Source organism: Ptychodera flava, chromosome 11 (genome assembly GCF_041260155.1).
Source record: "Ptychodera flava strain L36383 chromosome 11, AS_Pfla_20210202, whole genome shotgun sequence".
In the NCBI taxonomy this organism is placed as follows: Eukaryota; Metazoa; Hemichordata; class Enteropneusta; family Ptychoderidae; genus Ptychodera; species Ptychodera flava.
Genome location: NC_091938.1, coordinates 14,830,801 through 14,848,171, shown reverse-complemented (window position 1 = coordinate 14,848,171; position 17,371 = coordinate 14,830,801). Strand labels below are relative to the sequence as shown.

At 36.9% G+C, this 17,371-nt stretch overlaps 1 protein-coding gene across 2 annotated transcripts in view; it reads right to left on the bottom strand.

Annotated features, from left to right (window-relative positions):
* LOC139143594 (advillin-like) overlaps positions 1 to 17,371 on the bottom strand; it is a 69,380-nt gene that overhangs the window by 10,194 nt on the left and 41,815 nt on the right. The window contains exons 9-13 of one of the 2 annotated variants that reach the window (XM_070714055.1): positions 14,556 to 14,709; positions 9,001 to 9,101; positions 8,456 to 8,593; positions 7,805 to 7,891; positions 3,561 to 3,632 (exon numbers count right to left, since the gene is read on the bottom strand). In XM_070714055.1, the coding sequence (XP_070570156.1) occupies positions 3,561 to 3,632; positions 7,805 to 7,891; positions 8,456 to 8,593; positions 9,001 to 9,101; positions 14,556 to 14,709 (552 nt within the window). Of the gene's footprint in view, positions 1 to 3,385; positions 3,458 to 3,560; positions 3,633 to 7,804; positions 7,892 to 8,455; positions 8,594 to 9,000; positions 9,102 to 14,555; positions 14,710 to 17,371 lie in introns of both variants that reach the window. The other variant, XM_070714054.1, reaches the window with a different exon arrangement.

Genomic DNA, 17,371 nt, shown 5'->3' with positions numbered 1-17,371 from the left:
GTAGTAGTATATTATCATACTACAAACAGTTACAAACAAAAGACGATCTTTTGACATTTTTTTCGGCAATTTTAGAATTTGTAAAGAAGACAACAAGAACCAGAGGTATGATATGAACAAGCAACTTCTACGCCGCTGATTACAGTCAAACATTCCAAAAAATGCATGAAATACAAGCTATCCTGAGTAACCGTTTGATAGTACTGAACTCATTTTTTGGTTCAGATTAGGTCAATATAACAATACTGGGTACAGGGATAATGTCAAGAGTATAAGACTAAGACACCAGAAAAAGTATGGAGACGTGACATCACAACAAAACACCACAACTAAATATGTCAAAGCCGTCACCCAAACACACAGCTGTATAATTCAGGATTACCACTGTCAATTCCTTCAAATATTGCAGTTACAATCTTCACACAATACAATAGATACTCATGTAATTGTCAATACCAAATTGCAAGACTTATAGAAAGATTATGACATTTCAGAATATTAGATATACATTACATTAAACGACAAAACTCACACTTGAAATGAATATGTAATGTAATTATGATCAATGTTTCTATACGTAAAGTTGACTCAATTTTTTACCATGTCATATCAAAAGTTTATATTCATCAATTTATATTTTCTAAATTTAATGTCGCTGTCTTTGTTGTCAGAACATAAATCAATAATTATTCCTGCGATACCCATGGCTGGGCAGTGGGTAATTGTGAAAATATTGTGAACCACTATCAATATGGAAAAATATATTGCCAAAATAAAGTATTCGAAACAAATTTCTCTGATGTTATTCTCCATGAAGACTGTATTCGTACAGATCATTCCATGAACAAAAAACCTAATTACTGTCAAACAAACATTAGATATAGTTATTTCCATCAAAAGAAAGTGGTTTGCTGATATATATATATATATATATATATATATATATATATATATATATATATATATATATATATATATATATATATATATATATATATATATATGCACGCCATCCTCTCACTACCAGCAGGGGTAAATCTTTCAGTATAACTGTACTTGGGTTTGCTAATTTGTGGTTTTGAGAAACAAAAGATATCCAAAGTAGTACATTGGTACAGAAGAGTAGAGAAAGATATATTGGCTAAATGAGTCATTTACATCACAGAGCTGTGTCAAGTTTACCTGATAATATCAGGGTAGTGAAAATTTGAAGCCGACAGATTGGGGGTTATTCAGTGCATATTTAACAATCTACATACAAGTGAGTGCATCACACAAATCAACCTGTTAACCTTGATTGGATTATATTGGATAGGAAAATCCTTTTCTGAACTTGTTAATTCAATGTCTGCATCTGTCTGTCTGTATATCTATGTCTGTCTGTTCATTTCTCTGACTGCATTTGTGCCTGTATGTGTATTGTATAATACTCATATGTAAACTTGTATGTATCTATGTATTCCTATATAATAGTATTTATGCATATATGATGTACATATATGAGCTTGCTCAAAAGTATATTCCCGTGCATGTATGTACAAATAGTATGTGTCTATCTCCATCCCATGTGCGTGTAGTTGTCTATTTTGTCTCTCTCTTTGTATGTACATGTATATAGATTCTATAGATCTGCATATAGAGTATTGTTTCTTATGTTGTATACAGACATCAATGACGATGTGTATGTAATGAGTCTGTATCCATTTAGATTATGTAAGTCTTTAGCAATCCACACCACTCCAAACCACTTATATGATATTATCATATAACGTATAATTAAATTCTTACCAAAAGGTTACTTATAATATATACACACATTTATGAGTAATACAGTGGGGAGAAATTTATATAACTAATTTACATCAAAGATTATCAAAAGAGTTACTACAATTTTAATATCTACATCAAAGAACCCAATTATAGGATTATCTTTGTTAGTCCGTAAGTCTTTTTGTTCTACTTATGTAGAGAAGAGACAGGTAAATGTCAATCAAACGAAGACTGGGTAATGAATTTTTATCTTTTGATGTCTGCAGCAGGGCAGTTTCTCTTCATTTTGCTTCAGTATATAAATGATAGATATCATAGTCTGAATTGAATTTTATTGAATCGTTACTTTCTGCGAGTAAAATTGGACATGTTTGTTTTGTTGGTTTTGTTTTTGGGGGTGCATAGAGTGACAATTAACCGTGTATTTGTGCATTTGATTGGATGTTGTCATCATGTTGTGAAAACTGCAATCACAGGACTATTGAGTGATTGGTGTTCATGAGTATTGACAGTGTTGCTGAACTCTGAAGGGACTGAAATGGTTCTGGAGTGGGACGAGTATTTAGGATTGGTTTTTACCCATGGAGTCACCAAAATGATCGGATGAAACAAAACCTTCCACAAAATACTATACACTGGGCACTCCACGTAACATGCATGATCCAGGCAAAATTCACCAGGCGTAATGTCAATGGAAGGGTTACCATGACCCAGACCTTTGATTTCACTGATCCATGTTCTTTAAATGGTATCTGAGTAGTCACACCCGTAATTATAGGATTAAAAGACAAAGTTGTTCTTACAAAATTTGTGTGAAACAATGTACTTTTACAATAATGCAAGTGATAGCTGATTATTTCAAAATGCAGAGAAAGGGGCATTTTTGTAAGTTTTTTAGTATTTTTTTGAAAGAGTTGGTGCTTAGCTGCTGAATGATGTGGCTGTTTTTATCAGAAAAATCACAGAAGAACTGATGACAAGCCTTGTTATTGTGATTTTAAATTATTTGTTCAAGAAGACAACGCATGAACGACATTAGGGCATTGATACAGCTGTAAATTTGTTAGTGTGCTTTTCTTTCCTCTTTAAGCCCTGGTAACTGTTGCTTATGATGGTTTTTGAGTTCTTTTGTTCCTTGGATCGAACTGAGTTCATTGGTCGGCTCCTTGATGCATGTCAAAATACCCAGTATTCAGCATGTCAACATACAACAAACTAGTATTTAAGCTGTACTGCTGTTATCAATGGTTGACTTGCCATTTGAATCGAAATTTGTCAGCCATATACGCAGGTGATGTTAGATGTAGAGTACTGGGTATTTTATCATGACTCAGACAGTTGACAAAGAATTTGCGGTGGTTCAGAACAAAAATTTCAAATACCGTGTCAAAAGTCACAGGGACCAAGGCTGTTAATCCTGTGAGAACCATTTAGATTACATGAATAGCATGCTTTGTATAATGTTTCATTTCCCGTCTTACATTTCTATTTTCTACTTGATGCAAAGGGGTTGTTGGTGGCAGACGTATTACGGCACACAACGTGAAAGATGACAGGAGAGGGCTGCAAGGCAGTAACATCTCTCTGAACGTGATTAACTGTGTCATACCCATACCTTATGTACGATCAGAGTACCCTCAAATATGGCCAACATATGGGGTGGTTCCTTTCCCATAACAACTCGAACCTGCCGTAAAGATGGTCACACACAAGGGAAAAAAAGAGACAAAATTGAAAATAAAATAGTTAAATAAAAGAACTGGCGAGCGCAGACCAGTTCAAGACCTTACCTGGTGTATGATTAATTTGCCCTGAAACATAGCGAGAAAATGATTGCATTCCTTGCCCATCACTTGTCGAATCTACAAAAATAAAGTTTCGGTTTAGTTGGTCACATGCGGTTTTAGTAAAACGTAAACGAGACATTCGGCAGCTTCGATTCGTTCACATGGACAAACTTCACATAGCCATGCATACATCTGTCGTGGACAATGAACACGATGTGTTAGTTTGGTGGTTTTGTTAGTATCTCATGCTACTACACTCACGCAGGAACTCAAGCACTATCACTTCAAAACCATTTTGAGGTGTACTTTTCAGGGATGTCAGAACTTTTATCACCACTTGAAGATCATTAGAAGCTTATGAATGATTACTGACAACTTCATAAAAGTTCAATCAGAAGATCACAGGAATATGTTGAATTTTTTTGCCATAGCTCAACACAGTTGGCAGTTACATTCAAATAAATTGGTCATATGCACAAAATTTGGCTTGAAAGCATCTGAAAGTTGTAATTATAATATTTCAGAGACATTTCAGTCACGAAATTCATAGCATACATTTAATTTGAATTTCAAAACTGACAGAGGAAGTATATTTCATATACAGGTAGGATGCGTGTTTTTCAGAAAGCAACTGTAGAAAATTTTGTAAACAGACAGGAATATACTCAACAGTAGGATGTGCTTTGTTCCATGATGAAAGGATAGTGTCAATGAAGCTTGTTTTTTTGTTAGTTGGTAGGAAGACATACCGAGATATGTTTCATACATACATGCATGATGTAAGGAATGTGATTTCTGGACTCGCTGTAAACATGAATGAACGAGTATAAAAACAGGACATGCTGTCTTGAAACATGCACAAACATAACATGAATGTTAAGTTAGTGATCAGAAATCTACATACATTAATCTGAATTGTGAGTTAGGGGATCAGTAAATTCTCAGAAACCAGAGTGTGATGTGATAAGAAAAGGAAAACTTTTGGTGAGGCAATCAACTGAAAAGTGAACAAAAAAGGTGAAAAGTATATGTGATTCAAAATATCATACATGTATAAAAACAAATGTGGAATGACTGTGTATGAAAGGAAAACTGAAAATGAAAGTGAATTAGGTTGTGAGATGTACAAATAAACTCATAGATATAAGTGAAACACGTCACCATGGTGATTAATTTCAGGGACTACAATACGCAGTACTAGAAACATCACTTTAGCAGAGAAGCAGATCTCCCAGTAAGAAGTGAGTTGTTTTGTACAGGAATGAGTCAGTTAATAAGCAGAAACATATTCAAAGATGAGACGATAATTGAATTGAACGTGAATTGGCCCAAACGTGACTATGTTTGCACCATGGTGACATGTAGCACATCATGCTATGTGCCATGTGTTTCACATAGAGACATGATTGAAAGGACAAGGAGATAAACATAGCAGACACATTACACAAAATGTTATCTGGGTTATAAATTACAGTGAGATAACTGTGCTGTTATTAAGAAAACAAAATGCATAACATAAGTATGAGTCCATCCATGATAATTCCTGTGAAATGTAACTGAAAAGTGACATTGTGATTGTTATAACATGTGGTTATCCATGCTAAATGGTTAACTGAGATTGTGGAAGAAATGTTTAAACCAATGTGCACAGACTGAAGTGTGTTAGGGGTATGAAAAGATAAACAGATATTATGACATCATGCTTACGCATGCAGACAAAACAAAGCATGCGTATTATTCAAACATGTATTGATAGTTATGATACATGCAACTGTATTCAGTCAGATTATGGATAAGGTATTACATAGCAAGACAGAACACCAATAAAGTTTACAGCTTGGATAAAATAAATTCAGAGACTCCTTATGGGATACCTTAACCCTTTCGTCACCATGGTTTGGCCCAAATCTATTGTTGTCAATGGTTATTGTGGATCTGTTTACAGGGAATTGGGGGTGAACAGGTTAAGGTGACCAGGATTACACCATTTCCAGTGCTCTTCATGATATCCCACTCAAGTTGTTGTTTTGCACACCATGACATGCACACACATCCACACGGAAATTAACGGTACATTCAGAGCCGTTTCCTCACAAACATCTCACACTTACATTCATTAAGACAACAAGGAAAGCAACAGGCATACTGCAGTTAACAGAGGCACTAGAAAGAGCAGCAATTAAAAGTTTGTTTGCCATTAGCAACAGATGATGTTTGAAATTCAGAAAAGGAGCTTTAGGAACAAATTGTACAGAGGACAAGGATTCTCCTTAGGAAACAATAATATAAACATGAACAGAAAATGAACACTCGTCATTTCCCTGAACACAGTCATGCTATCTGTGAGACAGTTTCAGATAACATTCTCTAGGACAGTGCACGACAAAATCTAGCCATATGATTACATATGTACACAAAGCAAAGACATTTATGAAGACATTGTCATCACGTGCAATAGTTACAGAGAAAGTGACACAGGAAAGAAACTGACTGAGGTATTTGATAGCACAGAGATTTAATAAACATAAGAGTATTTGTGGAATGCTTAGGGCAATACAGCTGAAGGAATGTTTTCATATTCAAGAAGACCCTAGACCATAGAGATAAACAAGACTACCCATACACTCACACACTACAGTGACACAACGCAGTGTTAGTGTGTGTACGTGTATGGATATGTTTGCATGTATGTGTCGTGAGTGTAGGGAAAGTATGGCGTGTCGTTGTGGATGGTTAGGTTACAGCATTAACCATTCTTTCCCAAACTCACACTGGACTGATAGGTGAAGATATAAAGTATTCTACTTAAGAAAAGGAAAAGAAGTCGGGTGTTTAGAAGAAAGTAGAGCATCAGTGCTGGTAGAGAGAAGGAAAAGGAAGTAAATGCTAGACAGTAAGTAAAGAATATGGCTGCCAGGCTATAAGAAAATGTGTACAAAAGAAAGAACAGTCTATAAGAAAATGAGTGCGTGACCGACAAGTTTAAACCGAGATAGTAACAATAGAATTTGAAGAGATATACAGCTGTAGATCTGATACACTGGAACAAAACACCACATAACACAAAGACTTGCTGCCATGGGTTAACACAAGTATTGCACAAGCAGAGAAACCTTACAAGTATGGGCAAGGAATGAACGCTATTGATGTCGTCGTAAAAGAATATGGTAGGATGATATCTGGCAAGCAATGGGGAACTTGGATGCAGAAGAAATTGTGGAGGTCATTCATGAATAATGCCTTGCTTTCGTAACATGCATTAGTCGAAGAACTTCTTCATCTTGGACGATATTGGAAAGAATATATACTGCATCTATTGAAAAAGCTGTGACAGAAAACATTATAAAGCCAGCATACATTATGCCAGAAGGTAATTTTCCTTTACTTAAAAAGCAATGCATATTGCTGGGCTACCATTTTCACCAGTTTCAGAGCAAATCTGCTTTTGCAAGAATAGCCATGCTATTTCTGCAAAGAGAGAGAGAGCTATGTGCAATGCACACACAGTAAATACAATCAACACAGCATACCTTCATACTAGAGTTGTTTATCACACACATTATGACTGTTGCAGATAAATCTCACTCTCAAAAACAGTACAACTGATATAGAAATACATCTCAGAGGTATTGTATTTTCAGGTTTGAGTAATTGATTTTACTCGATACAAAGTATCTAAAAAAGTGCAGACTATGCAATCAGAAATACTACAAACAGTGTGAAAGTTGCGTAATTTCTCTTTCTGAAGTATGCACTACTATTGAAACTCATTCTAACGTTAAGGTAAATGTCTAGCTTTCATCACTGAATAAATGCTCTTCTGCTAAATATTTGGCGCCCTCTGGAGGCAACACTACAGTTTCCTCCAGAAGGTCAAGCCAGAGGCATCATGTGTAAAAAACAACTCTTAACATCACTCACTCATCCAATACTGGCAACAACAGCAGTCAAATCTGACTCTTTCACACAAATATTCTAAATAACACACAAATATAAACACAAGGTAAATTCAGAACAATAAAATATGTCATTACAGTGTGTTCATATGATGTGCGATCGATAAACTCAGTAACATTTTATGTATGGTCGCATGTGTGCTGTATATATATCGGACACTACAGATAATTTCCTGAGTGCTGCAGGATTTTTTCCTGCAGTATTATGTTTTGTTTTGTTTGCCTGTTTGTTTTCCCAGTGGCATGTTTGTCTGCCTGTTTGTTTGTTTGTTTGTTTGTTTGTTTGTTTACCTGTACAGCAGCCCCTCCTACTTCATCATCAAGAGCAACAGTCATTGCAGCAGAAGTTCCCTTCTCATCGGCAGTAGAATCCAGCCCCTATGAAAATGAACAGGACAAGTTGTTGATTGAATAATGGCAAGAGGTACATTCCATTTTCACCCACTTCTAAACTTTCCACTATAAACGTTTGCTTCTGTTCACGTTTGCCTTCAAAAAACATTTTGCCAATTTTAAATGACAGCTTGTAAATTGTAAAGTTGTCCGAGTTGGAAGGTGAAGTTCTCAACAGTGGATTGGATTTTTAGACAAGGCAAAGTGTGTTCAACAAAATATATGTGGTAAAGAAAAGCAGAGATATCTCAAGCTAGCCAAACACTCTGAAGTAGAGGGACCACTTAGTAAAATTTAAAATACCTTTCTTCTCGGTGTACTGGTTACAAAGACACATATGTCAAAAAGTTTAAAACCACCACCATTTGGCGCATACAATTGATTCACACAGTGAAATTCTACTTGAATCTTACATTTGGTGTATTTTGTGCATATGTCATGCACTAAAAGATAACATTACACCAATACTCAAGTTCTCACACAACGAGAAAGGATATTGTTTTTTTTCCAAGACTATCTATAAACTGGGATAAGTGATGCTGACATTACCTGCCAGTAGTAGATGATATAGTTTGGTTTTCCATTGACTTCGTAGGTGTACTTAATGACATAGCAATCACCGCCAAAGAACTGACCGTACAGATTTTTTTCCAAAGGCACTTTGTCAAAATTCTCAATCCTCCAAATCTGCAATTAAATAAACAGAAACAGGTGTCAAGAATTCTTGTGCATATATCTAAGATTGTCAATAAGTCATGATTTCCAATTGCTTTTGTATAAACTATGATTGCACAAAAACTTGCAATGGTGAATCCATGTTACACTTGAACTTGACCCTTAAGAGTTTCCTACTTTTGCCTGAATTTTCTTGAATGTGATTTTAAAGCAACAGCAATACGATCAAGAAGACAACTTGGCGAAATGGCATTTACTGTATGCAATAGACCTTCGTGACTAGGTGACTAGGTGACCACCAGAGTTGGATGTCACTCCCCAGTTTTCAGCTGGGTAGTTTCACCCATAAATTTGGACTTCGGACATGACGATAGAGTTTGTAAATATGTGAGGCGTGCGGACACTACTGATGACCTTACCTCCTTTGTACCGGTGCCATCATCAACCATTTTGCTCTGAGCGGCTCTTTCTGGTTCAGCATGGAGTGTGGCGGCATCAAACTTGGTTTGCACGGTGTTGGCTGTGACGTGACAAGGATATCAAGGGCAGGGAATAAATAGTCAGTGGGGTACTTTTGCTGTACAGGAATGGGGGTCTAAAAGCATCAAATGTGTTTTATTACGAGAGGGGCAACCTCTGCTGCCCTTGTTTTGTGCACTGGTCTTGAGCGTGAATTTCAAACCAGCTGGCTTTTTTTGAAGTGACATCTGGGTGACACTGTTTGTGATGGCAGATGACTTGAATGAGTGGACTGTGGCTGACAGGAGAACTTTAAGAACAACTCAAGAATTTGTCGTAAATCTGTGAACTTCCTACTATGTCCAGTTAGATCATCACAAATTTCAGGATCAGGGAAGTACATGATCAGAACCATTTTGTTCTGATTCATGTCACTCAGAGAGCTGCCCAGCTTCACGTTTAGCAAAACATGCAATTTCTTCCATGCATGTTCAAACTCGGCACTATACATGCTGAGTGAATTACAAATCCTGAATCCAGACAGATCTAGTCAGAACCGGTTTGTACCGGTCCCCAGAATTCCAGAGTTGACCTATGACAGTTCTCACATGACCATGGTACAATGCATTGTGAGGCATTTCTCATGCTGAAACTATGGTTACTGGGGACTACGTGACAATTTCCCGCCAAGCATGATGATGGTTACCAAATAAAAACACAGCGAAATTATTAAAATATTTGTCACGCACACTTTCACGTTCACACAAGCACACACAAATTTTAACAGTACCATATCCCTGCCAAACTTTAACAAATTCTTTTGTAATTACCTCGCCAATCCTTTTCTTTTGCATAGCTGTCAAATATTGTTAGGGATGGGACAGGGAATATTTCTATTTAATAAACTCTGACGCCTATTAAACCACAGACTCTGCACACTTTTCTACATATACCCTAAACCTTATACCTGACTATTGTATAGTCATTGTTGCGTTGTTTTATAGTTCCTTAACCATGTATACTAAATTTCTTTTATTATCTTTCACATCCTTTGTGGAAAATTTTGCTGGGAAACCTACTTGAAGACAAAGATATGGTTATTCCCACTTGGATTATCCCTTCAATGTGTGAGCAAATCTTCTTGACATTTCTAATTTGACCAAACCTACATTCTTTTGTCGTTTGGAAATAATGAAGAAAAAGAGCTGAGGGAAAGGCCACCACATGCATGAAAATAAACCAGCTATGGATTGGGATATCACCATTACCAAAAGATGGAGAATGAAGGACAAGCCAGAAAGGGGCACACACTCGCATGCATATCTACTCTACTGGAAGGTTGCTGCTTTGCCATAAAAAGCATAGTACTGTATCAGAAACAGAGAGAGAAAGAACACAGCAAAGTTTTCTTCAGTAAAGGAAGTTTAACCCTTTCATCCCCATATCCTAATGTACAGGTCCAAAATCGTTCAAGAAAGTGCAGGTTCATACCAAAATTTGGTGCTGAAAGGGTTAAATTTCAAGCTGAAGCTGCCAGTGTCACATGTTTTGGAAATTCACTCCACTGAGTTTTGAACACGGACCATTTGCCACTCACTCATATGCATAACAAGGTAAGGCAAAATTCCCTGAAGATGAACTTTGACCTGTTAACATTGAATATTATATACCAACGGAGCTAAGACAAGAGGCTTTTATATTGCGAAAACACAAATGTGGACACTTTACTTCATAATGAGACAATAGAGGTAAAAAGATCTCTTTTTACTTCCATGATTAGACTTCTTGGCAGCTCAAGTGAAAGAGGGCGCTGTGAGCTGGGACCACCACTTCCTATGCCACCTACATGTACATGAAGCATTCTGGGAGAAAAGCAAGAGGTATCCATCACCATGCCCAGGGGTCAAGGGTCAATGATTCACATGATATGACAGCATGCAATTGGTGGAGCGGATTTATTACAGGGTATGTAGCATGCAACTACTACATCTACAATATTATTACGGTTTCCATGTGTATGTTGCCATTACAAAATCTGAAAGGAAAAAATCTGGTTTTTCTGCGATGCACATGTCAATATGGATCCTATTAGCTTATTTGTTAGTTGGATAATTTGATAATTTATGCTTTTCACTCATTTGCTGACTGCCATTGGGGGCAGTTGAATCCAGCTAGATCTGGTCAGAACTGGTTTGAACCACTTACAATCAGCTGGTGCATAGAGGTAGCAGATAGTAGCATTGATAGACATCGTCAAAACAAGTCACAGAATCATGAAAAAGAGAGAAAAATAATTTCTTAAATACAAAGAACTTAAAACTTAAAGTATAGCTTACGAAAGAAACTTGCAAGTGTTACAAATTGAAGGAAATAAAAGCATGATTTCAAATAAATATGCATAAATAACTTAACAATACATAAATTAATTTGCATATTTAACTTTAGACTAGATATTTTAAGTAATTTAGAATAGATCGACTAATTTTGCTACATTTTCAGTGACCAGGTCAATTAAATCATTGCATTATACTAAGCAATAGAAAATCTGCATTCCGGATTTTGTCAGTCATGTTGTTCTTTGAGTTGCTTTTATTTTGCGCAGTCAAGATTGAATCTCAAGGGGCCTGTTGTGTGGAGAGGATATTTGAAGCAACAGATGGACACCATGGCAACCATTTTATTCGTTTGTACTTTCTTATCTCCAGTGTGATCATCTGAAGAGAGCCTTCCACAGACCTTTGCCTGTTCATTTGCTCTTGACAAATATATGTACGGTAACAGTGGATCTTGGAAGCCATAGATGACACCATGGCAACCATTTCAATTGTTTGTAATTTCTTATCTCAAACGTGATTATTTGAAGACTATCCTCCACAGGCCTTTTGTGTTCATCTGCTCTTGACAAGCATGCAGTGTTACATCTGAGCAGCAGATCATGCAAATCGCAAACAAAATGCATTTGAGTAGACATGCTGTTAGATCTGACAGACCAAGCCTTTTCAACAGTTAGTATTTTCCATTTTTCGCAAATGGATAAGTTTCCGGGAAATCACATGCTTGCTTTATTTGTATTAATTTCTCTTTGCTAATATTTAACACTTGCTTTAGCATTTCTTTAATTTCATCTCAAAGACATTCTTTTCATAATTTTAGTTGTAATTAACTTCAACTGAAAATCTACAGCTTTCCTCAATCCGAGGTATTAATTATGGAGCAATTGAACGGTAAAGTTGCAAATTAACAATTACGCTATCAAGATCATTGTTACATTTTGTTTTGAACTTTCAATCAACACAGTGGCAACCATAATGCATCTCAAACACATCAACACACTTTAAGCACACACATCATTTTTGTTAACTTCTGCATCCAAACGTTTTCTTTTTTCATATGCAAGCAGTCAGAACTGCATTGTGTGATGTCAATGTTACCCTTCAAAGAAATGACAGTTTTCACAGACCATAATATAGAACATATTAGAATTATTAAAGCATCTATGCAAACCAAAAGCCAAAGCTTAAAATGCTATCTTTCTCATTATACACAGCAAACCAAATTTGCCCTTCTGACAGTCCCTGTGCTGACCTATCACAACCCTGTGGTACACGTCTGTGTTGGCAAAGATTTGACAAGGTTGTGACAGAGACAAAACAGAGGTTGTTCGTTTCTCAGGGCCTTTTGCAGTTACTGACAATGGTTGCTGGCGGAAGAAGCCTTCCTCATAACCAGACTTCCTCATCATCGTTATCGTCAGAGGGAACTTTTGAGGTGTAAACAACTTCCTGGTGAAGTTCAATTGTCGTAACACTTTAGAGAATAGAGTCAGCTACTTCTCTGTGAAGACACGCCTACACTTTACTGTTACTTGGCAAGCTTTCTATTGATGGGCCCATACAATTACAGATATCCATGTCAACATACCAGAATGTCATGTTTTGAAAGCTGATACATTTTGGCAATAGAGGTATGCATAGACACTTCAAGGTAAAGAAAACTTCAGAAAATACTGATAATTAAATTATATACTCTCTTTGATAAATTGTATGCTCTATTTTGATAATAAAATTATATAATCTACTTATATTAAATTTAAAACATTGCATTCCTGTTTTGTTCTGAATTCAACACCTTGGGCGTACTTGAAAAACGCTAGGCTCAATATTTTGTTGCACAACAGGAGTTCTTCCAGAGGGTCCGTACCTTGGTTAGTACAAATGGACCCCCTAGAATTTCAATTTTTTGTAAACCTTGTTCAGCATGGGCCAAGTCTGTTTCAGCTTTGCCAAACTTTGCATGTGTGAAACACTTTAATCTAATCCGATAAAGTGAAATGAGCGACAAAACCTATTGAAATTTGCACATTAAGACAGAATTTCTTTTCACAACACAGGTGGGAAGAGGACAGACATCAGGTGATACATCAGACAACACGTGTGAATGTAGAATGGTTTGATTTGGAGCATGAGAGCAAATGGATAGCGATGAAAGAAGCAGAATTCAAAAGGTGGAAGTTATGAGATGAGGTTGGGTTAAGCTAGCTCATTTCTCTTCTGGAAAAACAAATTAGGACAGACTAAGCGGAAGGTGAATCAAAGTTTACAGAGAGAGTTTGACGTCAACTCCAGAAATAGTAGTTAGTACACAATGTAGGGTCAGAAACGAAGAGCAGTCATGGATTGTCAATCAACTGTACAGTATTTAAGACAGATTCTTTTGTGTAATAAAGGTTAGACAACACTGAATGGAAGATACTGAACATGTACAGTTAACACAATATACAGGATAGGCTGCAAAAATGTATTTGTCAGAAAATTAAGACAAAGAATGATACAAGGATTTAGAAGACATCAAGGATTTTTTAACTGTATATGATGTGCAATAATAAATTGACTTATTATTATATTTTTTTAAAGAACATTATTGCAAACCCTAGGGCATGTTTTTAATACTAGAACATTATGTTTAGGATACTCATCTACTGAATAACCCCTTTATGAACTTCTCTCAGTTGATCTATTTTCATACACTACTAAAACTGACTGCTATGTTCTCTGTAGACCAGATAACCACAAGAAATTATCCTTTTTGTTCCAGATATCTTGTAAGTTGACTTCTCTGATCATGTCAAGGTGCTCAAACAAACCATCACTGGTTAAGATGTTCTCTAGTTCTGTATGCTTGGACAGGAATGGCTTTCTGTCATGATTTGACAAACTGAATTTTTCAAAAAATTTAACTTTTTTTGAATTCACTTAAACAATATCTAATACTTTCCCCAGTTAAATTAAGAAGTTGTACGTCAATGCTGTCATCAGTTTTAAGAAAAAGAATAGTTAAATAAACAAAACCACCAACTATCTCTGCTTCACAGTATCATTTCATAGTCACTTTCTATGCATACTGCAACACAGTCATCAAAGTCACTATGGTCATATCGAATTTCTCACTGAAAATTTTCCTCTCATTTGTATCTCGTTCTATATTGCGTATTTTGCAGGAAAATATGCAAACTTACCAATCTTGCCTCTTGTGTAAGTTTTACCCATGCCAGTGATTTCTCCTTTGCCTTTCCAGGACTTGAAGAGCCCCTTGAAGGCGGCCGGTTCTCCATACTCAATGACAGCTGTGCACTTGGTGTGCTTGGGGTACTTCTTGGCTGTGATAAAGTTCTGGTAAAAATCAACACAGGTCAACCATTACATGTGAGTATTCCATCAACTCTACTGGGAAACAAAATACAACAGACAAGCCCCTCACTCGCCTCCCCTCCCCCCCCCCCCCCCCCATTCTACCCACACCGCAATACATCAACCTTTATCGCTTTAACCTTATTCTGATGGATTTACACCTTGTAGAAACCAGACAAGGTGAGAAGGCAGACGTAACACGTGTTGGCACAATGCATATTAATTATCACCAAGTATATCACTGTTGAGCTTTTTCACCTTCAGCGATGCTCAGTTAGCATAGCTTTTATTCTGACAGACATGCATGCACGACCCTGTTGATTTCAAACTCATTAAAAAGTGTTTCAGCGACATAACCAAAGATTTGACTCAATAAATTGTACACCATGCTCCTTCAAGCAGAAACTTCCAACCATGTTCTATTTCAAACAGCGACTGCATTCCGAGTGTTGCAATCCCGACCTGAAACTTTCACACCAGTTTCATACACCAGTACATGGGCAGTAAACTCACTGGCTTGTTACAGCCAGGGAAACAGCTGTCAAGAACCCAGCTAGTTTTGACCAGTGAACCCATCTTAAAATCTACTGTCCCATTGCCAATGACAAGGACTGATTTTCTGACAGAACAAGGTCATCACAAAAGGACAGTCACAGAAATAGCAGCACGGCTAAGTACTGATACTGAGAATACATGTATCTTCTAACATGACACGTCAAACTGGTTCACCTGACATCAAAAAGACCACCTACAGATTTTAGTTGCTGATTTTATTTGTTGTCACTTCTTTTTCTGTGCTGCGGCACGATATCTAAGTTAATTTTCCCATGATGCACTAGTTGTAGCTGCCGACATACACGTTAGAGATTAATCGTTATACTAACCATGTATATTTAGATGTCTATTTCTACCCTTATTTTACATACATACGGTACATTAGGAACCAGTACAGACGATAATTGTTACTGTTTTAGTGCCGATTTTCAGCATCACATAGCAGCGGCCTGGTGTTCACAGCTAGTCCATGTTGTGGTCCGTTTTGTTTGTCATCCATGCCGACTTTGCCGACTGTTTTGTTTTGCTTTGTTTTGTTTGAGATCTCCAGTGAGTCAAGGGCACATCTGCCATAACACCACTCTGCATACCAGAGAGCATCCTCTTGACAACTGGTTGGCCAAGACTGCATGGCTGGATGTATTCTTACATGTCACAACACACAGAACCTAGCTTGCAGACATTGTTCATGCTCAAACACAGGCATGTGTATGTCCACTCATACTATATATACAACTTCTCACACTCTCTCTCTTTCTCTCTCTCTCTATCTATCTCTCTCCTCTCTCTCTCTCTCTCTCTCTCTCTCTCTCTCTTCTCTCTCTCTATCTGCACACATACATACATACACACACATACATACATACATACACACACACACACACACACACACATATATATATACATACATACATACATACATACATACATACATACATACATACATACACACACAAACACAAATTTCAATACTGAATGCCTAATATACTACTCTTTCAACATCTACAGGAATACAATACCAGTAAATTGCACTTTTTGCTCAACCTGAAGGACATCGGCGAACGTGATTCGTGGCAGTGGATGTTTAGCACGTGTGACTGCTTCAACAGAACAACTGGAATCCTGGTGCTCTGAGTTTTGACACCTGGTGAAATTTACTGACTGATTGGCTGAACAGTTGCCTGCTCATCATCACCATAGAACAACACAGTTTTATTGGATGATGTGGACGTTTCCAAACGAATCATGAATTGGAATTTGATTCGGGTTGATTATTCACTTTATGGGAACTGCACTGATTTTTCTCAGTGAGATTTTCGAAGTGAATTAAAACAATACAGACACACACAAACACACAGACACACATACGTACATACACATTCCCTCATATCAATACATGTAAAGATTCCATTTAGCAGTCTTGACCAACCAGCTATATCAATATTTGGTTGCACTGTTCAATTTGTGTCAATGGAAAAATGGCAGAGTTGTATGGTAATACCAGAATGCCATGTTGTTGGATTGGTTGGTTGCGTGAATGACTGTATGAAACACTGTTTCTAGTGCGATGAGTGGAATTTGTTAACGAGTATTTGATTTGATGGCCAAATGAATGGGTGAGTCGGTGAGTGTTTCAAATGCATGGTTGGCATGAATGTGCATTGAGGTTGTTCCAGGTTGGTGTTTGATGTGGTTGACACACAGACATTTTAATGCACAACTAAATGTTGCCTGCTGGCTGTTAAAATAGTCTGCAACAGAAAGTCCCTAGCAATGCACCCCTATTGACCATTTCTGACTAGGGAAAGCACGTGCAGTTTCTCTACAACATAATGCTTCTACTTCCAACAGAAATGATGCTCTCATTTTTTCCACAAATGTTTTGACATTTTCTGAGCCGAATGTTTGCTTTCCATGGTCAGAAAAGGTTCTGTTGTTAAAATGACCACCACCATTACTCATGCATGTCTGCATGCACATGATGCATTTCAATTCCAGCTAGGTTAATTTCTTGTTGGGAAAAGGACAAGACAGCTCTGACGAAGTTCATTAGTTATGATATCATTCAAATTTTTTAGTTTGGAATATA